At 36.1% G+C, this 26,502-nt stretch overlaps 4 protein-coding genes across 4 annotated transcripts; 2 read left to right on the forward strand and 2 right to left on the reverse strand.

Annotated features, from left to right (window-relative positions):
• The first annotated feature begins 1,319 nt into the window (after positions 1-1,319).
• Positions 1,320-8,524, forward strand: LOC116024912 (potassium transporter 4-like). The gene is made up of 10 exons (XM_031265951.1): positions 1,320-1,483; positions 1,959-2,101; positions 3,337-3,577; positions 3,677-3,922; positions 4,243-4,293; positions 4,407-4,667; positions 4,781-4,833; positions 5,941-6,055; positions 6,153-6,407; positions 7,151-8,524. The coding sequence occupies exons 2-10, from the start codon at positions 1,967-1,969 to the stop codon at positions 8,233-8,235; spliced, it is 2,442 nt and encodes an 813-aa protein (XP_031121811.1). The 5' UTR covers positions 1,320-1,483; positions 1,959-1,966; the 3' UTR covers positions 8,236-8,524.
• A 208-nt stretch (positions 8,525-8,732) lies between these two features.
• On the reverse strand, positions 8,733-12,234 carry LOC116018148 (6,7-dimethyl-8-ribityllumazine synthase, chloroplastic). Its single transcript, XM_031258604.1, has 8 exons — positions 12,008-12,234; positions 11,786-11,898; positions 11,341-11,436; positions 10,310-10,405; positions 9,714-9,792; positions 9,339-9,385; positions 9,132-9,191; positions 8,733-8,993 (listed from the first exon to the last, which is right to left on the reverse strand). The coding sequence occupies exons 1-8, from the start codon at positions 12,159-12,161 to the stop codon at positions 8,946-8,948; spliced, it is 693 nt and encodes a 230-aa protein (XP_031114464.1). The 5' UTR covers positions 12,162-12,234; the 3' UTR covers positions 8,733-8,945.
• A 5,731-nt stretch (positions 12,235-17,965) lies between these two features.
• LOC116012741 lies at positions 17,966-19,003 on the reverse strand. Its single transcript, XM_031252396.1, has one exon. The coding sequence runs from the start codon at positions 19,001-19,003 to the stop codon at positions 17,966-17,968; it is 1,038 nt and encodes a 345-aa protein (XP_031108256.1).
• A 621-nt stretch (positions 19,004-19,624) lies between these two features.
• Positions 19,625-25,705, forward strand: LOC116033293 (poly(ADP-ribose) glycohydrolase 1). The gene is made up of 11 exons (XM_031276332.1): positions 19,625-20,125; positions 20,219-20,407; positions 20,526-20,629; positions 21,182-21,386; positions 21,813-21,917; positions 22,693-22,811; positions 23,015-23,158; positions 23,494-23,638; positions 23,782-23,982; positions 24,708-24,770; positions 25,257-25,705. The coding sequence occupies exons 1-11, from the start codon at positions 19,877-19,879 to the stop codon at positions 25,428-25,430; spliced, it is 1,698 nt and encodes a 565-aa protein (XP_031132192.1). The 5' UTR covers positions 19,625-19,876; the 3' UTR covers positions 25,431-25,705.
• The last annotated feature ends 797 nt before the right edge of the window (positions 25,706-26,502 follow it).

Here is a 26,502-nt window from a genome sequence, read left to right on the forward strand (position 1 = left end):
ACTTACCGAATTAAATTATCCCATTGTTTGTTTATTTTTCACTATATTTTCTTCCACTGTCCCTATACAAAATTGACATGCTCTATTGGGAATACGTAAACACAAAAGATGATAGATGAAAAAGAAAAAAAAAACACATACACACCATCTCACGTAGTCTTGGCGTTTATTCAGTGTACACCACTTAGATATGAGTTTTCATCGTTACGAAAAAAAACATAATTATATTTTCATTGGGGCTCAAACCGATAACTCTCATTTAGGAGAGTCACTTCATGTCATTAGATCACAAGGTTATTGGCGCGCGTATATATATATATATATATATATAATTTTACTACATAACTTTAGCTAATTTTATATTGCAATTAACTATTCACGGACATAATGAATAAATACGAAAAGTTGTTTAGGCTTGTCACATATCACATAATATAATCAATAAGGTGGCTAGTGGCCTATGAAAATATTAATAATTCCAACACAAAAAATGGTAGTGACGTTGTTGTTGTTGTTGTTGTGTTCTTATCATAACTGGAGAGTAATATTTTATGGAATGCTGTTCAATTTAAAATTTTTATTAAATATTATATTAAATGATCTAATTTGCGACTAATATTGTAATTTTATGAACATAAAATTATCATGATTTTAATTATATTATTTACTCATATCCCTTACATACACTGTATTCTTTTGAAAGTGAAGAAAAATAAAATTTTTCGTCTCTTTGTGACCGATATGTAGATCTAATCCATCAATTGTTTAAAGTATACATTTAATCTCTTAATTATTACTAAATTGGTAAATTTGGTCCATTAATGACTATATTTGTCTCTTTGATAATAACTAAATTTGCATCACAAATAATTGAGAAACCAAATATACACAACGATTTTAAGGAAATGCCTGAAGATATTATTTTTCATTTAATAAAATGACTTATTTGGTTATTGATAGATCAAATATGTCACTTTGATAATAACTAAATGATGGAGGGGTGCTCGACAATTAGCTATTAATTAATAATTGATTTTGTTAATTGTTTTAACCCATTTGTAATACTGGCGTTTTGTATGGAAGAATATTATAACTGAGAGATTAAATATGTTATCTTTTCTTATTTTAATTCAATTAACATTGCAATTTCTAAAATCATTTATATAAAGAATAAGTGAAAATTGCGATTTAATTAAAACTCTGACTCAATTATTGGACATAAAAAATAAAAATAAAAAAAAAGTGAAGGGGGCCATTTTAAATAGTACGTCAGCCTTCAATAATAGTTATACGGAGTAATATAATACTATCTGCTTCAGTATACAACTATACACCCACCCGCCAGTCGCCAGATCACACATAGATGAGGAAGCTGCGATGCGTGAGCGTTGGATAATTACACTCGCCACCACCCGCTTCAACGCGCCGCCCCTCTGCTGCCGCCCTATTCCTCTTCCATTGCCGCCGATTCCTTGCTAAAAAAGTTCGTTCCCTGTACCACTTCGCCTCTTGGGAGCTGGGTTGTGTTTGAATGTCTGCGTGCAGAATTGAGTATTTTATTTGGGTTTATAGTTTTTTTTTTTTGCTTACCGGAATTGCTTTCCTTTTTGCTTGTTTTGTGTGTTGTTTTCTCATTTTATCACTGATTTTTACTTCTGCCTTCAGTTCTGGTATTTGCGTTTATCTAAGTCTGATCTTGTTTGCTTTTTGCAAGTTTGATGCTTCAATTTGATTGCTTATTTGAAGAAAAAAAGTAGGTTTTTAGCATAATAAAGCTTAGTAATTCCGTTTCATTTAGCAAGATGGATTTAACTTGAGTCCACTCAGATGCTGTTCATTATCAGTCTTTCCTTAGCTTTTATTGCTAAGTTTTTATGCCAAAATTCACTTCATTTTTTTGGATGTTTCTGTCAAATCTTAATTCTGTATCAAATTAAATGCTGAAAAAACTGTGGCAGGTGTAAAGATGTATCAAGTTGACATTAATCGTCAAGAAGATGGTGCAGAACTGCCTCCTCCACTTGCAGCAAGTGCGAGTGAGGTTTCATCCCATGTAGGTGGACGAGAAGGCAGTGCAGTTCATAGAAAAAAGCAATCAAAGGTAGAAATATTTCTTATTTACTTTCTTTGAGGCCTTTCTAGTTTCTAGCCAGTGAGTTCAGATAGTTGACCTAACATTTTCTTTTTAAATTTTTGTTGACATGAGAAAGGTTGTACATGAAATGCGATGCTAATATGCTATTCTTTGATCAATGACATGTGTGATGGAAAAAATTATTGATTTACAGTATATGGTTATGTCAGAGCAGAGTTCCTTCCTCCTAGTTTATCTCACATCAGTTTGCACAGATTTCCTTCATCTTATTCTGTCAATTGGACTACTTCCAATGGGGTTTACTCTATTAAGGTCACTACAATAATTGACACTTTGGCCATCATCTAACATAGTAGCATCTCCAATTTACTCTTAAGGCTTAAATGTGGCCAAAATTTTGAACTTTGCTCTTAAGCTTGCAAGTTGTGGGAGGTGGTTTTCATATGAGTATTCTATAGGTATTGAGACTACCTGTCATAAACCTTTTTGGGTTGTGGGACAGGTGACAAGGGGAGTTGAAACTAGATAGCTAAAAATTTCAGAGACTTGGTTGCTTGATTACCAGTGTCACTCTATGAACTTTGGCATTCAAATTTTGACTTATTTTTTCTTGTCACATGCATGGATTACAATTTAAAATTGTTGCAAGTTTTCCATATTTGTTATAAGCATCTTCAGAATGGTATTTACTCAGAAAACGTGTTTTTAATTGCATTAGGAGTGTCATCAGTGATATTTGTTAAATTTTTGTGAAGGTTACTTTAGTAAATGTGTGTGTACTGATAAGAAAAAGATGTGTATGATGACTGATGATTGAAAAGTTGCGCATACTATAGCAAGGCTCAACTACTTCCTTGATTGTCTCCTGCAATGCTACCTGTTCCTGCTCAGACAAATATTTAGAAAGTCAAAACTTGGTGACTGTATACTTTTTCTAAATATAGGGTGCTGAGTATGGATAAGAAAATAGTACAGCAGTAAACTGTGTAGTCCTGAAGCAGATGATTTATACTGTTACCAATATATGTAAACTCAAAATTAGTTCTAAATTTTAGGGTACTGGTGTCAAGTATGTAGTAATGAAGCACATGCTTTATAACATAATTAAAATGTAATAGTTGATACTTCAATTGAGTTTCTATTGCAAGTTCAACAATTATTGGAATTAGTTCAGTAGCCTTTATCATCTTTTATTAATTTATTTGTTTTGGGACTAAAACAACATATTTTTGCATGTGAAGTTTTCTGTGGTAAATATTACCCGGGATCTGCTGTTGGCGTACCAGAGTTTTGGGGTCGTATATGGGGATTTGAGCACATCACCTCTTTATGTCTATAAAAGTATATTTGTGGACAAGTTGCAGAAGCATCAAACACCAGATGCAATATTTGGTGCCTTCTCATTGGTCTTTTGGACAATAACATTGCTGCCTTTGCTCAAGTATGTAGTTGTGGTGCTGAGTGCAGATGACAATGGTGAAGGTATGTTAGGCTAGTATTCGTATTGCTCACTCACTACTTTTGAAACTACTTTTCTGTCTGATTGTGTTACACTGTCTGTACCTATATTTGTTTTGTTAGGTGGCAGCTTTGCTTTATACTCTCTGCTCTGTAGACATGCAAAGTTTAGTCTCCTTCCCAATCAACAAGCTGCTGATGAGGAACTATCTGCTTACAAATATGGCTCCACTGGGCATTCTGCATCATCTTTATCATTGAAGAGATTTCTAGAGAGGCATAAAAAGGCACGGACAGTTCTACTCATCATTGTATTACTAGGGGCTTGCATGCTCATTGGTGATGGTGTGCTTACTCCTCCTATATCAGGTAGTCAATTATAACTGACAAGATTCTTTTAGGGCAACTAGCAAGTCTATATACACTAGAGAGTATTTACAAGTTTCTTTAGATGGTAGAATGATATTTCACAGTTTTTGATTTCTTTGTTGTGTGTTTAGCCAACACAAAATCACCCGTAGTGTCATTAATGACATGAAGGTTACCTAGATCATCATTTACAGAATTAAAATTGTTTTAGGAAGATTTTATGCTAGCATGGCTTCCTAACTAATTAGATGCATGAATGCAATAAGTCTTTTTGTTTGACCTTGAGTAAACTTATTATAGTATGCATTGTCTTATGGCAGTTTTATCAGCGATTTCTGGGATTCAAGATACTGCTGAAAGCCTGCCTAATGGTAGATTCAACTTACCTTCTCTTTTTGTGATGGCTCTAAGTAGTCAGCATGTGATTACAGGGCAATACATTTGATTTACTCATCTAATTACAAGAAGTGTTTGTTGTTGACAGGTGCAGTCGTATTGATTACTTGTGTTATATTGGTTGGTCTATTTGCTCTTCAGCATGTTGGTACCCACAGAGTAGCTTTCTTGTTTGCACCAATAGTAATAATCTGGTTAATATCTATTTTTGCAATTGGGCTGTACAATACAATTGTCTGGAATCCAAATATTCTCTCTGCTCTTTCTCCCTATTATATCGTCAAGTTCTTTCGGGAGACTGGAAAAGATGGTTGGATTTCACTCGGGGGAGTGCTCCTATCTGTAACAGGTATAGTACATGAGAAGCTACTTAAGTTTTAAATACAAATACACCACTAGGGATTACCTTAAATTTAGATTTCGATAATTACTTCTTTTATCTTTTCATCTTTGTTGGACAAGGTACCGAAGCTATGTTCGCGGATCTTGGTCATTTTAATTCCTTCTCAATGAGGGTAACTACTCTAGCTCTTAGCACTATGAAAGTTTTAGTTGCATTGTGAAGGACAATTATTCTTCTTTTATGGTGTTAGGACCCAAGCCTATATTTCTCTCCCGACAAATCTTCAAAGTTGAGATTTGAGATTGTTGGAAAACAAAGTGGTTTTCATTTCTCTTGTTTACTCATGTTGAATTTCTCGAGTATATGGTTTAGTCGAAGACTCAAGTCAAGTAATTAAAAGAGTCATTGCTTATAAATAGTAGGCTCTTTTAATTTAATCCTATCAAGAGAATTATCAATCTTATAACTCTGGTACTGGCTCTTTGCTAGCCACTAGGGCTTCCAATCCATTGTTTCTAAGTCAGCTTCTTTTCTCCTCTTTCTGACAGTTTTCAGGCAGGCACTGTTCACATGAACAATAGTGTAAACAGTACCCTGGCACTGTTTGCCAAAGGTTTCATTTATGTTTTAGCTTCTCATTTTAACATTCCTGGCTGATTTTGGCTACAAATTCCAAAGTTCAGCCTCTTATAATTACTTTATGAATTCATTACCCTGTTCATGTCATGAATGAGCCGATTTGACTTGCTTGTCACTTCATTTAGAGCCACTAATTTCCATATTTGGTGCTAGTCCTCTCCAAAACAGCATATTTAGCATAATTTTCTGTTCTCGCTGTGCACTTTCTAGTAATGAAGACAGCTTCACTGAAGATTGGTTTTTCAATGTTTCTTATGAACTTGAGGGGCATGTTGGAAATGAAGTGCCATTCATATTATCTTATTTTATTATTCTGGAGTTACGGGTTCATATAGTTAGTTGAAGAATGAAGTGCCATATTTAACACATGTTGTAAAGTGCTGAGATTCTCATTGCCTATAAATACTAGACTCTTGTAATATATCCTGTCAAGATAATTAAGTTAACAATCTACGTTATCTTGTTATACTATAGTCCCTTGCTTAACTGATATTGTTTCTGCTTTACCGGTGGGTGGTGGCTCTTTGCCACCCACCAAGTCTTCCAATTCATTATTTCTTAACAGAGATAATTAGGCAGCTTCTAGTACTCTTCCTTAAAAAGGAAACACTTACCAATCTGATTTTTCTTTTCATTGCAGCTTGCATTTGTATTTGTTGTGTATCCTTGCTTAGTGGTACAGTACATGGGTCAGGCTGCTTTTCTGTCTAAAAACATTCCCTCAATCTCAAATAGTTTCTATGATTCTGTCCCCGGTTAGTATTTTTCTCAAACTTAAATGAGATTTTATCAAGGATGGCTAGTATGATCAAATTTTCACATAACTGCTTGTTCTCATTCCTTCTCTTACAGGTGGTGCACATTGGCCTGTTTTTGTTATTGCTACCCTTGCAAGTATTGTTGGCAGTCAATCAATTATCACAGCTACATTCTCCATTGTCAAGCAATGTAATGCACTTGGATGCTTCCCAAGGGTCAAGATTGTCCACACGTCAAGGCATATTTATGGCCAGATTTATATACCGGAAATAAATTGGATACTAATGATTCTTACTCTGGCAGTGGCGATTGGCTTCCGTGATACAACTTTAATTGGAAATGCATATGGTAAGTAAATGTTTTGAAGATCTTACTCCCCCAATTTCATTTTCCAGATTCTGTTCTATTCACCTTTACATTGATGATAGAATTTTCGCATGCCTTGTGTTTCTACGTCTTATATATTCAGCTCATATTGCCTACAAAAATTAACTGAATCTCTCAAAGACAGTGCTTTCCTATTAGATCAATATTAGTTGAACTCAATAAAGTAAATTGTTTAATTGTCCCTTCCACTCCTTGAGTGCTTAAAAGTAATTTATGTAAGCAACTATTTCACTTTTTTTTTTTTTTTTTTAAATATATAATTTAATATAATTCATAGACCTTTATGGTCCCTCCTTCCAATTTTAACAACCAATTTATGTTTTAATATCTATTAGACCTTCCTCACGAGTGGGCCACATTATTTACTTTTAGTAATTATCAAGGTCAGGAGTCACTTCAATATTATTTTCAATGAAATAAAATGGGGTAATTTCTTTAACGATGCATTTATATACCTCGTCCACTTTCCTAGACTTAAGGGTGCTTAGTACCCTCCTCCCAAGCTTGTACAGAGGTGAGTAGTAGTTTCCCTTCTTGCTCCACACAAAAAAATGCTAGCCTCATTCCCCCATAAATTACTACAGTGGACCATATGGTGCAGTCATTTTGTTAGGTTTTTGTCTTTGGTTATTTGTCATTTAAATATTACTGTTGCTATCAATTTGTTTCTGATGGATTTTTTTTTTCTTTTTTTTTTTTTTCAGGGCTAGCTTGCATGACAGTAATGGTTATCACAACATTTTTGATGTCACTTATCATTGTCTTTGTCTGGGAAAGAAACATCATATTTGCTGTTGCCTTTCTCATTTTCTTTTGGTTCATAGAAGGTTTATACCTGTCGGCATCAGTCATTAAAGTTCCACAGGGTGGATGGGTATCACTTGTTCTCTCTCTTGTATTCTTGTTTGTTATGTTTGTCTGGCACTATGGAACTCGCAAGAAGTACAGCTTTGATCTTCACAACAAAGTTCCACTAAGATGGCTTCTTGGCTTGGGTCCCAGCCTTGGTATCGTTCGTGTGCCAGGCATAGGCCTGATATATTCAGAATTAGCAACAGGAGTCCCATCAATTTTCTCACATTTTGTAACTAACCTTCCTGCATTTCATAGTGTGCTTGTATTTGTGTGTGTGAAGTCTGTTCCCGTGCCCTATGTTGCACCCGAGGAAAGGTTCCTTATTGGCCGCATTTGCCCTAGACCCTATCGCATGTATCGGTGCATTATCAGATATGGCTACAAGGATATACAGCGAAACGATGGAGACTTTGAGGAACAGCTGATACAAAGTATAGCAGAATTCATTCAAATGGAAGCAGTAGAACCTCAGCTATCAAGCTCTGAGAGTTTATCTTTTGATGGGAGGATGGCAGTTATAAGCACCAAGAGTATACAGTCAAGTTCAAGTTTGATTGTACGAGATGATGATTTGGGTTCGAGTTATTCCATTCAAAGCAGCAAATCCCCAACCCTCCAGAGTCTAAGATCTGCTTATGATGATGAGAACATGCAAATCAGGAGACGCCGTGTTAGGTTTCAATTAGCAGACACCCCCGGGATGGACCCTGCAGTTAGGGAAGAGCTTACAGACTTGATTCAGGCAAAGGAAGCAGGGGCTGCATATATATTGGGCCACTCTTATGTGAAGGCGAGGAGATCATCATCGTTTCTGAAAAAGCTTGTTATCGATATTGCGTATTCATTTCTGCGCAAGAATTGCAGGGGTCCTTCTGTCGCACTAAACATTCCACACATTAGCCTCATCGAAGTTGGCATGATATATTATGTGTAGAGGAGGATGCCTACCCAGGTGCCTATCTTTATCCCCATAGTGACAGATTATGTACTCTTTGCAGCTACGCTTTGCTTATTTGATGGGACTTGCTAGCTTTTTTTTCTGCATTTCCTGTGTATAGACTAGATATAGCTCAAGTAATTTTCGTGTACCGAACAAGCTTCTCTTTAATGCCAAACTTTTTTTTTGGTCCTTAATTGTATATTATTATCAGTGTGTAATACACATCAAAGACAGCTTGTTGCTCATCATTGTGACATTAAATTTCTGGAGAACATTTTGGTTATAATGTGATTGTCTCTGTTTTTGAAATTTTGCTTTCCGGAAAAAAATTTGGTCTGGTTTTGGTATAATGTGATTGTCTCTGTTCTTGAAATTTTCTTTTCTGGAGAACAATTAGGTCTGGTTTTAGTATAATGTGACTGTTTTTGAAAATTTGCTTTTGTTTGAATTCTGCAACACAATTATGCATATTGCACCAAAGAACAAAATCATACTGAAACTAGAAACTCAGATATATTCTCAAAATGTTTCTCTTCCATTCAAACTGGAAACTGCATTCATAAAATATGGATTTCCTCAGTTCATACTTTATTCTGGGACAAGAAATCAAAGAGAAGAATAGAAAGTTGTCATCGCATGAAGGCAATACATGCCTAGCAGCCACATATATCCTTCCCTTAAAGAGTGAGATGGAAAGAGCCCGCCTATTGTAAAGTCTTTAGGTGGTGCTCAAAGAGAGATGCCATCTCAATCTGAAATAATAACAGCAATTCTCAAAAATTTTGACAGTTCAAATGCAAATCTTGAATAAAACCAGAGAAAAGTAGGATCTTTTATTGCCAGATTGGGAGCAAGGGGGTTAGCAGAGTATACGATTTTAATCAACTTACAGCTGTCAAAGCCGCTTCAGCACCTTTATTGCCAGACTTGCCCCCAGCACGATTTATGGCCTACACTCGATAACAAGAGGTTTTAGAAAGTACGATGATATTATAAATGCTAGTCCGCTAGATAGAATGTCTTGAACAGTCACCATTATGATAACCCCGAATAAATTTGTTTCGTCAGGAAAAACCACTTGTGTAGTTGTGTTTTACCTGTTCCATGTCGTCGCATGTCAAAACACCAAATATGCAAGGAACACCTGCAAAAATCATTACATCAGACACATTCAAATCCCTCATCAGTCAACAAAAGGATGATTTAAGGATAACAACTAAAAAATTATGTACGAGTGTTATAGTCATATCAGATGTAGGAAACTCGGAAGTGAGATGGTTCACAAACGCCATGTACATTATGGACAAAACTCATCGAACATAGACACTGGTAGCGATTTAGAGTAATGAAGGTCAAGAGGTTTTCGTATCTCAACAGGATGCACATGGACACCGCAGTTTACAAAATTTGAAAAGATTCAAAATGGGGTAATTGATACTGCTCATACAGAATGCAGGGGGACATCAACCCACCTGAATTGAGACCTGCAGAAAGCACTCCTGATGCTGCTGAATTAGCAACAGCATCATAATGAGTAGTATCGCCTCTAACCTGCATAACAGAAGATAGAACGGATAAAAAGAGCGAATAAATAAAAATCTTCTTGTGAGACAAAGAACGAGCAAGCTCCAACTACTGAGGATTAAGAGAAAGGCCTCACAGGTTGAAATATAAAATGACATCCATTTACTTCACTAAGACCTATAGAGAAAAACGGCAGTGCAGCCCATAAAATCTATTCATAGATATTCAAAATTAAAGTCCTCCATCAACAATGGTAAAACATGTAAAAGATTTCTCAAGAAATTGAGCGGTGTATCCTAGAGGGTCCCAACTAGGAGGATGGTTTTCTCATCAGCCAATCGTGGGGGTGCATTGATAGAACATCTAGATGCAACAAATAAATAAATCAGAAATAATGACCAGAGCAAGTGGACAATCTACTATATAAACACACTAGAGGGATAAAACGCATATGCTCTTGAGAGGAATAACAACCTTAAAAGGGCAAGTCATTGGGGAAATGATATGAAAGAGAATAAAACAAATGTCCTGGAGTAAAGCTTACCACAGCACCAATACACAAGATTGCTTGATATTTTCTCGACTTTCCAAGCTTCTCTGCAACCACACCTATTTCAAAACTACCAGGAACCCAGACAACCTGCAATACAACAATGAAATATATAAATCTTCATTTTCTTTTAAACAAGCATATCATAAGAACTGTAGACCAAATACTGTCAAGGCATGGAGATGTATCACACATAATCTGTGATTGAATTATTTTTTATGGGAACACAAATTTTAGATGGAGTAGAGGGGAAACCTCAGCCAAGTTGGTCAAGTTGTTGGCTTGGTAACCACAAGGTTTCAAGATCGACTCCTAGTCTCCTAGTGGGAGTGGTCTATTGGTCTTCTTGGTTTGAGCCGGTCTATGGGCAACCTAGGCTGGTTTACCTCCTTGTGGTCCTTTGCCTGCTAGGGTCACAAGGTGGGGTTTACTCGGTGGAGTCGGTGCACACCCTCGAGTAGTGGCTACAGATTTTCCTCACCAAAATTTTTTTTGGATGGAATAATGTCAGTGTTAAAAATTGCATTATATTCAATTCACTTTGAGCATAAACTAGGCCAAGAGAGATTTCAAATCATACAAACTATACTAGTAGTCCATATCATTTGGTACTCTGTAATTGCTATATAAATTTTGCTTTTAGTCTTTTTCTTGCTTTCTGATTTTCATAGGGAAGGAGGATGGGCATATGAGTCTGCATTAACACTGTAAACTGGTGGTTCTTGGTTCTCACTTCTCACCTCCCCCTGCTATCTATGAATCCCAAACATACTTTGTTCTAATTTCAACCGAATCTCTAACATGTGAAATTTTATACTGCTTACTGCAAAGCATGACCTTCCTGGCCGGTTCTCAAACAGAGCATATCTCCAGACGTCATACTTAACTAACTGTAGACAGACTATAAAACATAATACTGGCCTCAGCGCCCAAATGTAAACATGATAGAGTTCAGCTCATAAACAGATCAAACAGTTCAAAAGTGCTTGATTCATTCCATAGTCTAACCATAGGCAAGTACGTACATCAACATCTTCTTCTCTGACAGAGTATCTCTTGAAAGTGTCCAGTGCTCCCTCCAAAAGTGGCTTCGTGATAATTTCATTGAATCGAGCCACCACCTTAGTTAGATCAGATGCCAAATAAATGTCAATAGAGAAGCTAAAAAATAGACCAATCAATTACATTTAATAATCTAATAGGTAAAAGTAATAAATTCTTCCCAAAGAAACTGCTGGATATTCACAATATACAATCCAAATTGTATCATGCAAAAGCATCATTTCAATGGCTGGCATTGTAATAGAGGCTTATCCAAACAAGTTCCCATCTTTTAGCACAAAATTACATTTAAGAATTTAAACTATATAATATTTCCACCAATCATTTTTTTTATATGATATTTATAAAATCAATGAATATCATGAAATGCCTAAGAGTATATCAAAGTAAAATTCAGAGACTACGAACAATAGCAAATCGGAGGCCCTCAGCAGAGGTTAAAGAACCAGTCAACTGACGAACGGCAGAAGTCTGTGCAAAACCTGAACGCTTCCGATCCCCCTCGATGGCGAAACCAAAGCCTGCAAGAATCCCCACATTTTACAACAACTATTCAACGTATCCCCGAGAAAATTCCAATTTTGACGCAAATAAATATAAACGATGAAACACTATGCGGAGAATACAGACCTCGAGGTTGGGTGAATGATAGAGAAGCAGATATTTTAGTTGGCAGAGGAGGCGAATACGTGATTCTGCCGCGCGAGAAAGAGAAAAGCTGAGGTTTCTCGGCGCAGGTACGAGGTAGAAGAAGACAGCAATCGGAAAAAGCAGCCGCCGCCATTATAGCTCTCAGTTTGTGTAGTTTCTACAGGGTCAACTATGGTGAGGCCACAACTCTCTCAGTCTCGGTGTGGCAATCGGGAGATAAATGTAATTTCGAAGCTCAGCTTTTTACTTTTTACTTTTTACTCTATAAAAGTAAGCATGCATACTTTAGGCAGTTAATCCATGCCAAAAATGGTTTCTGATACGCCGAATATAATTAATAAATGGAACTTCTAAATTTTCCCTAATGTTTTAGCTTTATGATGTGGCTTGTATTCAATGGGTGCCATGAATTAGTTAACTCCAAGCACGGTGATAGTGAATAGGAATTTCGATAAATTACTCGTGTTTGTGTTCGTTAAGTATTCGTTTATGTTCATTTATTAAAGTAAATGAACACATTTTAGAGCTCGGTTCATAAATAAACAGAGTCGAAACAGTTGTAAGCTCATTTGATAAAAGCGCGTGAACAAACTCGTTTGTGTTCGTTTAATAATGTTCATGAACAAGCTTGTTTAGTTGTTGTGTTGTTTGGTTGATTATTGTTTGTGAACATAGATTATTTCTTGTTCATGAATGAATTGTGACCATTAACATGTGCATGTGCTTAATTAGTTATTAAGGATTCATGAACGTATTCACGAACATGTTCGCAAACATGTTTACGAACGTTAACAAAAACGAATGAACAGTTAACAAGCGAACACGAATAACCTCCGTTTGTTAAGAGTGATACCTAATATTTCAACTTTCAAATTGTTACAATTTGTTGTCCAAGTTAACCATTAATGATCCCATTAAGATGATCATGACTGGTTAAATTTTAAAAATTGAATGATTATGGGTGGTTACTTATAACATACGATAACAATTTGAAAGTCAAAAGATCACATTTGATCAATTTGGCAAAACATTATACCGGATGACATGGCATTAACTCATACTCCTTCCTCATTAGTTCAAGCTTTTTCTCCAGATTTTTGTGGGCCCCAACATCCATCTCATCATCTATTATCTCACTCAACCACAAAAATTATTCTTTCCATTAGTTTTAAGCTTTTTCTTAATTTTGTATGGGCCCACCATTTTAACACTATATTTTATTTATTTATTTATTTATTATCATTATAAAATTATAATTACTCAAACATATTAAAATTAAAACAATTTTTTAAAATATAAATATTAAAACAAATTTATAATTATAAATATTTACTTTTTAACAAAAATAATTTTACCACAGCTAAAGTTTTAATAACAAATTAAAAAAAAAAAAAAAAAAAGAGAGAGAGAGAGAGAGAGAAGAAGCTGGCTGTTTCAACAGCCAGCCAAAAAAAAAAAAGAATACGAATCAGCTGGCCTACCGTAGGCCAGCTGAAGAAGAAAACAAAACATAAAAAAGCAAATGATGACATATAAGGGGCTGTTGCAGGAGAAAGAATTCTCCAAAAAACAACACCCTGTTGTAAATTATAGTACTACTACTAATAATAACAATAAAAAATAATAGTAATAATAATAAAAGTGAAATGGCCGAAAGTCTGGAAATGGGAAAGAAGTGAAGCATTTAATATATGAAGATCCTGGATGATTTTACAAAGAGTGGAGGGGGTATTTATAATGTCAGGGGATGAGTAAACAAATATATATATGTATAGTAAATACACATAATTGTCCTGGTTTGGTTGGATTTGTCAAATGCCTAGATGCTCTTTGTTACCCTAAGGTCAAGGGGTCAATTCCCCTAACCCATAGCTTTTGTCTTCATCTTGAACTAGCTTTCCAGTCACATTTACTTCTTAAATGTTCTCCAAATTTGTTATCAGCAGCAGTTGTTGTTGTGTGGATTAAGTCTTAGCATTCAAGTGAATGGTCTAAGGTTCAAACCATAACTTGGACATCCATCATTTTCCTTTTATTTCATAATACTCCCCCTTGGATGTCCAAAGGATGAACACTATATCGTCTCTTTAAAAACCTTACCAAAGAAAAATCCAGTGGGGAAAAATTTTGGGTAAGGGAAAAAGAGTACAATATGTGCTCCCCCTGATAAAGACATCATTGAAGATCAAGTTCGTGTGCTCCTCCTTGCTTCTGAAGATTTTTGAGATGATGCCATACTGATTAATAAGGTTCCCCATTGGCCATCATGTTATCATACTCATGCCTCACTAAAACCTCGCTAGAAAAACCCAGTGGGAAAAACCTAGTCGAGGGAAAAAGAGTACATGGTATGTCTAATTATGTGATGTACCGGTTGCCTCATTAAAAACCTTATGCTAAGAAAAACCCAGTGGGAAAAAACTTAGCTAAAGGAAAAAAGAGTACAACCATAAAACCTTCTGGGTTTAATCTTCAGGATTTTTCAAGGTTTTCTCGATAACCTAGTCGAGTATATTTAGAAGTTATCGCTCCCCCTGAAGATAACAATCTTCCAAGTCTTCGCATCCCTATCTTGTTAACATATTTTTCAAAAATTGACGTCGGTAGGGATTTAGTGAACAAATCTGCTAGATTGTCACTAGAGAGAATCTTTTCAACAAGAATTTCACCGCTCTTTTGGAGTTCATGTGGGTAAAAGAACTTAGGCGCAATGTGCTTTGTAAGGTTGCCCTTAACATACCCACTACTCATCTGTGCAACACATGCAGCATTGTCCTCATACAAGATAGTGGGGTTGTCAACTCCGCTCGCTATACCACATGAATTATGGATATGATGTATCAATGACCTTAGCCAGACACATTCTCGTGAGGTTTCATATAAGGCAATGATTTCGGAGTGATTAGATGAGGTAGTAACTAGGGTCTGTTTAACAGACCTCCAAGATATAGTTGTACCTCCACAAAGGAAAACATAGCCAGTCTGTGATTTGGCATTATGAGGATCAGACATATAGCCAGCATCTGAGTAACCAATCAATGAGATATCCTGGTTACTCTCAAAGTAAAGACCGAGGTCTTTTGTACCTTGGAGATATCTAAGGATATGCCTTACACCCTTCCAATGTCTTTGGGTTGGAGAGGCACTAAATCTAGCAAGTAAATTTACTGCAAAAGCAATATCTGGTCTAGTGCAGTTAGCTAGATAGAGTAAAGCACCAATAGCACTTAAATATGGGACTTTAGGTCCTAGCATATCCTCATCATCCTCTTTAGGTCTAAATGGGTCTTTGTCCACTTCAAGGGACCGAACCACCATTGGAGTACTAAGGGGATGCGACTTATCCATATAGAATTTCTCTAAGAGCTTATTTGTATAATTTGACTGGTGTATAAAAATTCCACCAGGGAGATGCTCGATCTGCTGGCCGAGACAAAACCTAGTCTTCCCCAAGTCTTTCATTTCAAACTCCAATTTTAAGTAGGAACATGCTTCCACAATATCTTTGTGTGTTCCAACAATGTTCATGTCATCAACATAGATAGAGATGATGCAAAAACCATCTGATGACTTCTTAGTGAAGATGCAAGGACAAACATCATTATTTATATATCCCTTCTTCTGGAGGAATTCACTTAATCGGTTATACCACATTCTCCCCGATTGCTTTAAACCATATAATGATTTTTGAAGCTTGATACTATACATGTTGCGATCCTTTTTCTCCCTCAAAAAAGGATTTTCAATACCTTCGGGTATTCTCATGTATATATCGGCATCTAGTGACCCATAAAGATAAGCTGTCACTACATCCATCAATTACATATCTAATTTCATTTTTACTGCCAGTGATATTAAATAGCGGAAAGAAGTGTCATCAATAACAGGAGAATATGTTTGCTCAAAATCAATTCCGGGTCTCTGCGTAAAACCCTGAGCAACCAACCTCGCTTTATATTTCACCACCTCATTGTTTTCATTCCTCTTCCGTACGAACACCCACTTTGATCCTACTAGGATCATACCTTTCGGGGTAAGTACGGTGGGACCAAAAACTTTTCTTTTATTAAGCGAGTTGAGCTCTGCCTCAATTGCCTCTTTCCACTTTAACCAGTCAGAGCACTTCCGGCACTCGGTTATTGATTTTGGTTCTGGATCCAGTTTATCACGTGATATGTTCAAGGCAATTGCGCAGGCAAAAGTGTCGTCGACGACTGTCAATTCTCTGTTATGAGTTTCTCCTGTATTAACAAAATTTATGGCAGTTTCTATATTTACATCAACCAGATCATTATCATTTCCCAAAATATTATGATTTAGGTGTTCCGCATCCCTAGTGTTATATGGAGCACGTGCATGTTCACTAGGTATTTCGTCTTCAGGACGGATAAAAACTTCCTGAAGTGACTGTGAAACTTTACCATTTCTGGTTTTCCGCGGATTTAAATCTTTTGCACCAACTGGTCTCCCGCGCTTCTGGCGGTGGGGAGTGTTAGTGTGCATACTTGGACCCTTGGGGACTTCTACTCTAGAAGGAGCATTCAGAGCAGGAATATGGGACATAGTCACTCCTTTATAATCAGTAAAAACATCTGGCAGGTTATTTGCTAAATTTTGCAAATTAACAATCTTCTGAACTTCCAGTTCAGTTTGACTAGTACGTGGATCAAGATATTGAAGATTTTTTTCATCCCATGAAATTTCTCGACATTTTGTTAAATAAGGTACTTTACCTCCCCCTAATGTCGGGAAATGATCTTCATCAAAGATGCAGTCAGCGTACCTCGCAGTAAACTGATCTCCTGTCATGGGCTCTAGGTATTTAATGATGGAGGGAGATTCATATCCAACATATATACCTAATTTTCGTTGCGGGCCCATGGAGGTACGATGTGTAGGTGGTATAGGAGTATAGACTGCACATCCAAATATACGCAGATGGGAAATGTTTGGTTCTATGCCACGTAGTAGTTGTAAGGGGGAATGATCATGATATGCAGTAGGTCGGATTTGTATCAAAGCCGCAGCATGCAATACTGCATGTCCCCAACAAGAAATTGGTAAACTGGACTTTTGTAGTAATGGTCTTGCAATTAATTTAATACGCTTAATCAGCGATTCAGCTAGACCATTCTGGGTATGGACATAAGGTACAGGATGCTCTACTTTGATGCCCAAAGCCATACAATAATCATCGAAAGCAGTCGATGTAAATTCTCCAGCATTATCCATTCTTATTGATTTAATCGGATAATCTGGGAACTGGGCATTTAATTCAATAATTTTCGCAATAAATTTAGCGAAAGCTTTGTTCCTCGTTGATAACAGACTGACATGAGTCCAACGAGTAGAAGCATCAATAAGGACCATAAAATATCTAAATGGTCCAGAAGGTGGATTAATAGGTCCACAAATATCGCCCTGCAACCTTTGCAGAAAAGCAGGCGATTCATGTCCAACCTTAGTACGCGACGGGCGTATGATATATTTTCCTTTCGCACAAGCAATACATGTATACATATTTGGTGAAAGTACATGAGACCTTGAAAGGTTATGTCCAACAGAATTAGAAATAATCCGACCCATCATATTTTGACCAGGATGACCTAAGCGGTCATGCCAAATTTGAAAAGAATGTGGATCTTTNTTGTATCTCATCATTTGCAATTGTTGTGGTATTATTACCCGTCTTGTTTAGTGTCTGAAAAAACCTTTTATTTGTAAGGATAGTATGTGTAGTTGCACTATCCACCAAGCACATGATTGGTTTATTGTCCATCGTGTAGACAGTAAAAAATCGAAGTGCTGTTAAAAGCATATGATAAAAGATATATATAATCATGCCATTAATATATTACAAGATTTTATTATAATAAACTTAAAGGAAAGCAACAGAAATATTCATAAAATGTCAACAACATGCCATGCATGATCACCCTATTCTTCAAGCTCAAAATCTCCAATTTCATAATTCATCAGGAGATCATCATCATCATTATTTATGACCGCGTTTGCTGCAGGCAAACTGGTACTGGCATGATGAGATTCATTCTTTGTTGGTTGCTTATCATCTTTCTTCATCATCATTTGATAAGCATTAACCAAATGCCTTGGTATGTGGCATGTACGGGACCAGTGCCCACTACATCCGCATCGGTAGCAAACCTGTTTATGACCAGAGTTTTTCTTTGATGAGTTTTGATTTCCTTGGGTAAGAATAATGCGTTCTGTACCCCTACGGTTACCGCGATTGTATGAGCTTTGACCTTCCGGGACAAAACCAATACGTTCCATACCTCTACGGTTACCGCGACCGTGTCTACCACCACGACCCTTACCACGACCTCTTCTATTTTTCCACCCTTTGGCAATATTATGTGCTTCAGGCACAGGTGCAGAGCCAACTGGTCGTGCATTATGATTTTTCATCAACAACTGATTATGTTTTTCAGCCACAAGAAGTGCTGAAATTAGTTCAGAGTGTTTGTCATAATTCTTAGCCCTGTACTGCTGCTGGAGTACAAGGTTACTCGCATGAAAAGTAGACAAAGTCTTTTCAATTAAATCAGACTCTGAAACTTCATGTTTGCAGAGCTTCAGCTGTGATACAATTTTGTGCAGGGCTGAATTATATTCAATTACAGATTTGTAATCTTGAAACCTCAGATTCAGCCAGTCAAATTGTGCCTGAGGGAGGACAATTGATAGTTGTTGGTCAAATCGGTCCTTCAGGGACTTCCATAATGCATGTGGGTCTTTTTCAGTCAAATACTCATTTTTAAGATCGTTATTCAAATGGTGGCGTAGGAAAATAAGAGCTTGTGCCTTCTGGGCATCAGTGCTTTGTGACTCATCAGCAATAGTTTGCTTTAAGTCCTTTGATGTCAAATGCATTTCAACATCTAAGGCCCAAGTCAAATAGTTGCTACCGTCAATGGCAAGCTCAGTAAATTCACGTTTGGCAATTGAAGACATAATATTAGATATAAAAGAAAGTAATTTTTTTTTTAATGCAGAATATAAATTATAATAAGGAGTGTAGGAAAGTAGTACCGTTCACTGAAGATTTAGAACACTCGTGCTGATAACGTGTTGTAAATTATAGTACTACTACTAATAATAACAATAAAAATAATAGTAATAATAATAAAAGTGAAATGGCCGAAAGTCTGGAAATGGGAAAGAAGTGAAGCATTTAATATATGAAGATCCTGGATGATTTTACAAAGAGTGGAGGGGGTATTTATAATGTCAGGGGATGAGTAAACAAATATATATATGTACAGTAAATACATATAATTGTCCTTGTTTGGTTGGATTTGTCAAATGCCTAGATGCTCTTTGTTACCCTGGGGTCAATTCCCCTAACCCATAGCTTTTGTCTTCATCTTGAACTAGCTTTCCAGTCACATTTACTTCTTAAATGTTCTCCAAATTTGTCATCAGCAGTAGCAGTTGTTGTTGTGTGGATTAAGTCTTAGCATTTAAGTGAATGGTCCAAGGTTCAAACCATAACTTGGACATCCATCATTTTGCTTTTATTTCATAACACACCCCCATTTGTGTAAAACAAGAAGGGGTAGTTTTTTTTTATTAAAACTTGTGCCAAAATTGGCTATTGTGGAGGATTAAATTGACGTCTCTGCCCTTATTTATTTAATAAACATGTCCCATTCGACGGCGATCGGACGTTTGTGGCGTTTGTGTAGTATACCGTATCTTAATTTTCCGTTCAGTACGGGACAAGTTTTAGCCTGCACAAACCAACTCGCCGGAGCTTCTGTTCCGCGGCCAATTTCCGAGCCCGCCTCGATCGAACACTATCGATTTGCTCAATAGAAAAATTGAATGGAGAATAGGGAGGACTTAAGGTCAATCCTCCCCTACTTGCCACTGCTTCAACGATCATCCTCACTCTTCTGGCCACCGCCCGTCGTCGAAGCCCTAAAAGCGCTTTCGCAAGGCCCTAGGCACAGCAATGTTGACTCCGGAGAAGTCCTTTTCCTTGCAATTTCCGACATCCGGAACTCCCTCTCCCTCCCAGCATCTTCCCTCGCCGCCTCCGCTTCCGACGGCTACTCCATCTTCTTCGATGACGTAAGCTAATTGATCGTTTCATTAAGCTACTGTTAGTGTTACAATGTTTTGTGATAGTTCCATTGAAAGTGCCAGAGTTTGGTTGTTAAACAGTTGATTCCTAGGGCTGAAGCGTCGAAATGGTTCGAAGATGTGGTGCCGGGATTGGCGAATTTGCTTTTGAGATTTCCTTCACTGCTGGAGACTCACTATCAGAAAGCTGATGGCGGCGTTGTCACCGGAGTCAATACCGGGCTTCGTTTACTGGAATCACAAGAGTCTGGAGTTGTGTTTCTCAGTCAGGTATCTTGGTTACTAAAAGTTCAATTCATAATGTTTTATGATGCATGGGAAACAGAGATACTGAAATTTATGAATTGAAAGTGACACTAGTTGTGATTTTGATGTATATTATTTTCAGGAATTGATTGGTGCTCTTCTTGCTTGTGCCTTCTTTTGCTTGTTTCCATCAAGTTCTAGAGGTGCCAAACATCTCCCAATGATCAACTTTGATCGCATGTTTGCGTATGTTTCATCAGCTGTCTATTGTTACTCTAGTATTATTGAGGGCATAGTTATTATTCAATATCATCTTGTCTCTTGCTTCTGTACATCTTCATGGTTAGTTATGCATGTACCAAATATTCCAAATAATGAAAAATGCTTTACTTTATTGAAGTCACAATTTTCTTTTTCTTATTTGTGTTGTTAAAGAAGAAATTTTCTTTAGGAGTAGAATGGAGTGAAGTATTGCCAACATATTTATGATCTTTGGTGCTGCCATATCTAGGAGTTGTTACCTTGTTGGTGTTACTGGAGGGTCTTTTTTTCTTTTTTCTTTTTTTCTTTTTGCTTGTTTATTTATTATTTTGACAACGTCTTCTTTAGGCTATTAGTATCCTTAAAATTCATTAAGTAACCTTATATCATGATCCACATAGTTGAGGGGTGGATATTTTATTAAGTTCATGCAATCATTGGATGTCATTATTTGGTGCTTTAAGATCATTTTTGGTAATTTGGTGTCTTAGTTTTTTCGCCGAGATAATCTGAGTCATCTGATAAATGCATTTTTAGGTATCTATATGATGATTATGATGAGAAACTTGAACATAAATTGAGGTGCATTGTACACTATTTTGGGAGGATATGCTCTTCGACACCAATGGGCAATGTCTCATTTGAGCGTAAAGTTCTTCCAATGGAGTCTGATCCCTTCTGCATATCTTATCCTGAACCAAGTTTTTGGAGTGAATCTACTGTTTCACTATGCCCTTTTGAGGTAAGAACTTAAGAAGCAAGGTTGGACTCAGTTCTGGCATCATGTGAGGTCTGTAGTAGGAAGTTGTATGTAATCTTTTTAGTGAGGTTGTTTCCTTGGTTTAAACCATGACCTAATTGTTTACAATTAAGCAATTGGACACTAACCATCTATTCTTTTAGTCAGAGGTTGTCACCGTTGACTTAACATATGCATTTCTAATTCCAATTGGGTGTGGCTGGTATTATGGGAGGTAGTTTGCCCGACAGAAGAAAAATGAAAAACAAAAAAGAAAAGAAAGAAATGTATAGACGTAAATGTAATCTCAAATGGATTATTGACAAATATTTAAGGATGCAGGATTACAGGGAGCACAACACCATGATATCATAACTTTGTATTGCTGTTATGTAGTAAAATAGATTGAACGCTTGTGGTTCTTTGTAGGTTTTTAAATCAGGCTTAATTGAAGATCAATCCAAGGAGGCTCTTGAAGTGGATTTTGCAAACAAGTATATAGGAGGTGGTGCTCTTAGTAGAGGTTGTGTCCAGGTTCGTTAAGTGCACTCCTTTAGTCTATATTTTTCCTTGTGTCCTATTTGTTTACTCTGTACTTTATTAAGCATATATGGACTCCTCTTGCATTGACAAAAGAAATGGTAGTTATGTATACTCCTCCTACAAGTTGAGGTTGCCTTTTATGATTTTTTTTTTCTTTGCTCTTGGTGTTGGTAGTATCTTATACTTTGAGAAGCGAACAAATTGAAAATTAATCAGGGGCACTGCTAAGTATCATTTTATTTTCTTCTTCTTATGTTGTTGTTGTTGTTGTCATTAAAGTAGATTGGAAGAACCAATGTAAAAAGAGCCATTCAACTATTTTTGAAGGATAGCTCAACTACATATAGTCGTACATACACTTAAAAAAAAAACATTTTGCTGCTTATTGGTAAAGGGATTTTAACGGTGGCTTTTGATGTTTCAGTAAATCATGGTGATTTTTGTAGTTTTAACAGTTCTTTAGGAGTCTTGGTTGTGGTTATCATGGATACAATGACATTTTTAGGCTTTAATGCAAATAAAGATTCTGATAGTAGTTAAAAGTAATAGAAGACATACATGATAGAACTTGGGAGTTGGGAAATGGATTCCACTTTTAGGATTTACTTAAGCCTGTATTGCTCATTTTTTAATGCTGTACATTAGTGTTTATCGAATGTCTCTTCTGAATAAGTTCAAGCAACCTTACTATCTTGATGATTTTTTATTTTTTTATCTTTTTTAAATGAAGTCATCTAAGATATATTTTTGCAACTATCTTGTCTAGGAAGAGATTCGCTTCATGATCAATCCAGAGCTAATCGCTGGTATGCTTTTCTTGCCTGCAATGTCAGACAATGAGGCTATAGAAATTGTTGGTACTGAAAGATTTTCAAATTATACAGGGTGAGTATGAACAGAGTTTAGTCCATGTTGTTTTCATTTAGGAATATTGTAACTCACAATATGCAACTTCACTCTGAAGTTGATAATCTTTTTTGCCTATTTCACTGTGTAGTAACTCAGGACACTGCATTTCTGTTTCTTGTTCTTTTAACTCTCTGGTTATGCAAGTTTCTTTTATCTATTGTAAAAAACTATATATATAGATATGCTTCTTCGTTCCGGTTTTGTGGCAACTATGTGGACGAAAAGTGCATTGATCATCTTGGAAGGCGTAAGAGGAGGATTACTGCAATAGATGCATTATGTAGCCCTGGAAAGAGACAATACAAACTTGAATGTCTTCTCCGGTATGTCTGGTTCTTGCAGTTTATGTAAATTTTTATTTATGATAGTAAAATAATAAGAAATATTTATACACCCATACAGCATCCAAAATGATTCATATAAAAAACATGAAGTTTGTTTCTATTCAAAAATTTTCTAAGTGAGCAGATATTTGTGTGATGAAACTCCCATATAGCATAACATGGTACTTAGAAAATCATGAAGTATGTTTCCTAGACACAAATTTTCCAACTGGAGCTCATTCAAGTAGTTTGCTTTAAGACTTCAGATAACTGGATTGCCTTACAACTCTGGCATGCCATAAAGACTAAGCACATGGATAATACCAATTTGGCAGGGAGATGAACAAAGCATTCTGTGGCTTCTCTGATCAAATTAACCTTCATCACCATCAACAATTTTGTCAAGCTGGTTCACTGTTTGAATGTCAGAATGGTTGTGGTGATAAAGACTCAAGTGAAAGGTCCATAGATAATCTCTCGGTGAGATATCATTTCAAATTCTCTAAAATTTCCTCTTTTCATCATTTTTGTCAATTTTCTCTACTTATACCAGCATTCTTGACTTTTATGGCTTTTTATTTGTTAACTGTCTTTGTGGACATATTTTTCATTGTTGTGTGTAGTCTCCTGAACACCCATCAACTTCACTTCAAGCAATGGAAGGAAATTCTGGCAACCTGCTGAAAAGAAACCATAAGAATGAAAATTGTCAGCTTTTGGGAACTCGAAATGAAATTGGAATCGTAACGGGTAATTGGGGCTGTGGTGCTTTCGGTGGGGATCCTGAACTGAAAGCAATGATACAATGGCTTGCTGCATCTCAGGTATTATCTTTCGATTCTCTTTTGGTATGCCTGTCAGCATTTTCTTCTTCATAATAGTTTCATTACTCCCTTCAACGTTGTTGGTCACATAGATAAAATGTGTTCTCAAAATTTCAAATTTTGGTTGTAAAGCCTTAACCCTAGTGGTCATACTCTATAGTCTACACCAATCCCTCCTCACCTTTATATCTATTCTGAATTGGAGTATTATCCAAGAAGGATATATATAATGAGTGTAGCATAGATATAAAGGTTAGGGAAGTCAATTACACCAATCCATATGTGGGAAAACATGAGCTTTAATCCTCCATTTAGTAAATTTTGTGAGATAATAATATTCTTTTTTGCTCCATTTTGACTTGTGACCGTCTCAGGATTTTTATCTCAAAAACAGCTTCTATGGCTGTGTAAAACTAATAATCTCTGTATTTGGCTGTGTTTCCCTCCATTTTTTCTTCATTTGTTTCAGTATTAAAATTCAAAGGCATTCCAATTGATTTGCCTTTAATGAAAAAAATCATTTTTAAGAAAAAGATTGCTGATAACCTTCCATGGTTTCCCTTAGTATAGTTACTAGATAGATTAACATTCACTCACCTGACAACATTAAAATTTCATTGTCTATGAATCTCACATGAATGGCCTTTTGTCACAAGTGCAGTGGGCAGGTATTTTAATCCTCTCTTTCTAGTTTGATTAGCGTCAATTTCCCTTTCTGTTTTCAGGCACTGAGACCTTTTATCTCGTATTACACGTTTGATTTGAAAGCACTGCAGTTGCTAGATCAGGTACACCTCATTCTGAAATCTTAAAAATATTCCTTGCAATGCATACCTGGCAGAACAAGAGGAATGTAACACATGAATACACACACTCACGCTTATTGCCCGTTTTACAAATTTGATACTCCAGTTAATCTGTATGACATAGTATGTGGGGGTAAAGTAGTATAGTGCATTTATTGTTGCTTCATACATATTTTAAAAACGTCGCAAGATAAATGAAGTGGGAGATAAATAAATACACGGAGTAGGTAGATATGAGAATTTACAGAGAATGTTCATCAAGGAACTTGTGAACCTGGCTTATTTAAAGCCTTTGTGAATGCATAGGTCGCACTGCCTCTGATGTTGCCTGTATATACGGGAACATCAAAACCTTTGTTTTTCCAGTTCTAAACAATATTTGCAGAATGTCCATAGGTGGAAGGGGGGCAAAAGGCATGCACACACATCACACGACATTTTTCTGTAATATTTTGTAATATCCTGCAGGTGGTGCAATGGATCATATCCCATGAGTGGACCGTCGGGGATCTTTGGAATATGTTGGTGGATCACTCATTGCAGAGATTAAGCGGAGAAACCTCTCTTAGCTTCTTCAATTGGCTACTTCCATCACTGCACTCGCCCGAGGCCATGGAGTTGGACAACACTAGTACACCTTAATCTCCTTCAAGTACATTGTGCTGTTACATAATCTTTGTATAAACTTCACCAATTGCTTTTTAATTTTAATATGAGTTTGAAAGTTAGTGTTGCGAGTCATGCTACTCTGTGCATTGAATATACTTGCTGAAAGTTCAAAGTAGAGAGGGGGGGTCTGTGCAGAAGTTCTCTAGAAATTGCCTTCTAAGTTCTAATAGTTGGTGAAACTTGTCAGTTTCTCTGCAAAGACTGACTCAATCAGATAAGTTCAAAAGAGATTATACCTTTCACACTAATCTCGATCAAACTACTTAGTCTTTCTAAATAATCATATAGAATACTTGTCCTTTTGTTTGTTGTATGACTAAAGAAAAGCTAAAATGATTTACACATTTATAACTTATAAGGTATATTAAATGTTTATTTACATTTTATATGATTTTCTTAACTATATATCGCATTGTTTTTCTTATTATTATTTTTTTTTAATTGTTTTTTAGATCTAACTATTTAATACCATTCTAAATTACCATTTCTTGATCTGTCAATCTTTTTTTTTTAAATCTTTTTTTAATTTGAGAGTGATAATTGTAGGTGTGGAAAATATTTTTCATTTTAATACTATTATATAAATGGCCCTGAATTGTGGCATAAGTCACAATGAGTTTTCTCACTAAAAAACATTTTTTTTGAAACTCACATAATTATTATCTTTTGTTCGTCCTGGCATGATTTTTTGTTTTTGAACACAACTGTTCATCTGTCTCCACTGAGATTCAATCTCATGGCCTTAGAGTCACTACATGTCATCTGAACACAAGGTGCTTGGCAATCATCTTGGCATGATAATTAACATAATATCTCGTTATATTTATTTATTTATTTACCACCACTAGGCTACTAGCATTATTGAAACTGATACCCACATTGTAATTTTTGTCATCATTAGAGTTCAACTGGGAGAATAGATTATTGGAAAGTGATGAGGTCTTAGAAATGAACTCAGATTTTTTTAAAAAGACAAAGTATTAAGACAAATTTAGAGATAGAGGAAGACCAATTCCACTAATGTGACTTGCAAAATTAAAAACCC

This window comes from Ipomoea triloba, chromosome 1 (genome assembly GCF_003576645.1).
Source record: "Ipomoea triloba cultivar NCNSP0323 chromosome 1, ASM357664v1".
In the NCBI taxonomy this organism is placed as follows: domain Eukaryota; kingdom Viridiplantae; phylum Streptophyta; class Magnoliopsida; order Solanales; family Convolvulaceae; genus Ipomoea; species Ipomoea triloba.

Bases quoted from the DNA above. Each gene is read 5' to 3' on its own strand.
- LOC116033293 (XM_031276332.1), top strand. From the start codon at position 19,877: ATGGAGAATAGGGAGGACTTAAGGTCAATCCTCCCCTACTTGCCACTG. The intron at 20,408-20,525 runs GTATCTTGGTTA...TATTATTTTCAG, and splicing joins GAGTTGTGTTTCTCAGTCAG to GAATTGATTGGTGCTCTTCT. The intron at 21,918-22,692 runs GTTCGTTAAGTG...TATCTTGTCTAG, and splicing joins TTAGTAGAGGTTGTGTCCAG to GAAGAGATTCGCTTCATGAT.
- LOC116012741 (XM_031252396.1), bottom strand. From the start codon at position 19,003: ATGTCTTCAATTGCCAAACGTGAATTTACTGAGCTTGCCATTGACGGT.
- LOC116024912 (XM_031265951.1), top strand. From the start codon at position 1,967: ATGTATCAAGTTGACATTAATCGTCAAGAAGATGGTGCAGAACTGCCT. The intron at 2,102-3,336 runs GTAGAAATATTT...TTGCATGTGAAG, and splicing joins ATAGAAAAAAGCAATCAAAG to TTTTCTGTGGTAAATATTAC. The intron at 3,578-3,676 runs GTATGTTAGGCT...TTGTTTTGTTAG, and splicing joins TGCAGATGACAATGGTGAAG to GTGGCAGCTTTGCTTTATAC.
- LOC116018148 (XM_031258604.1), bottom strand. From the start codon at position 12,161: ATGGCGGCGGCTGCTTTTTCCGATTGCTGTCTTCTTCTACCTCGTACC. The intron at 11,899-12,007 runs GTCTGTATTCTC...GGATTCTTGCAG, and splicing joins ATCATTCACCCAACCTCGAG to GCTTTGGTTTCGCCATCGAG. The intron at 9,192-9,338 runs GTAAAACACAAC...TATCGAGTGTAG, and splicing joins CATGCGACGACATGGAACAG to GCCATAAATCGTGCTGGGGG.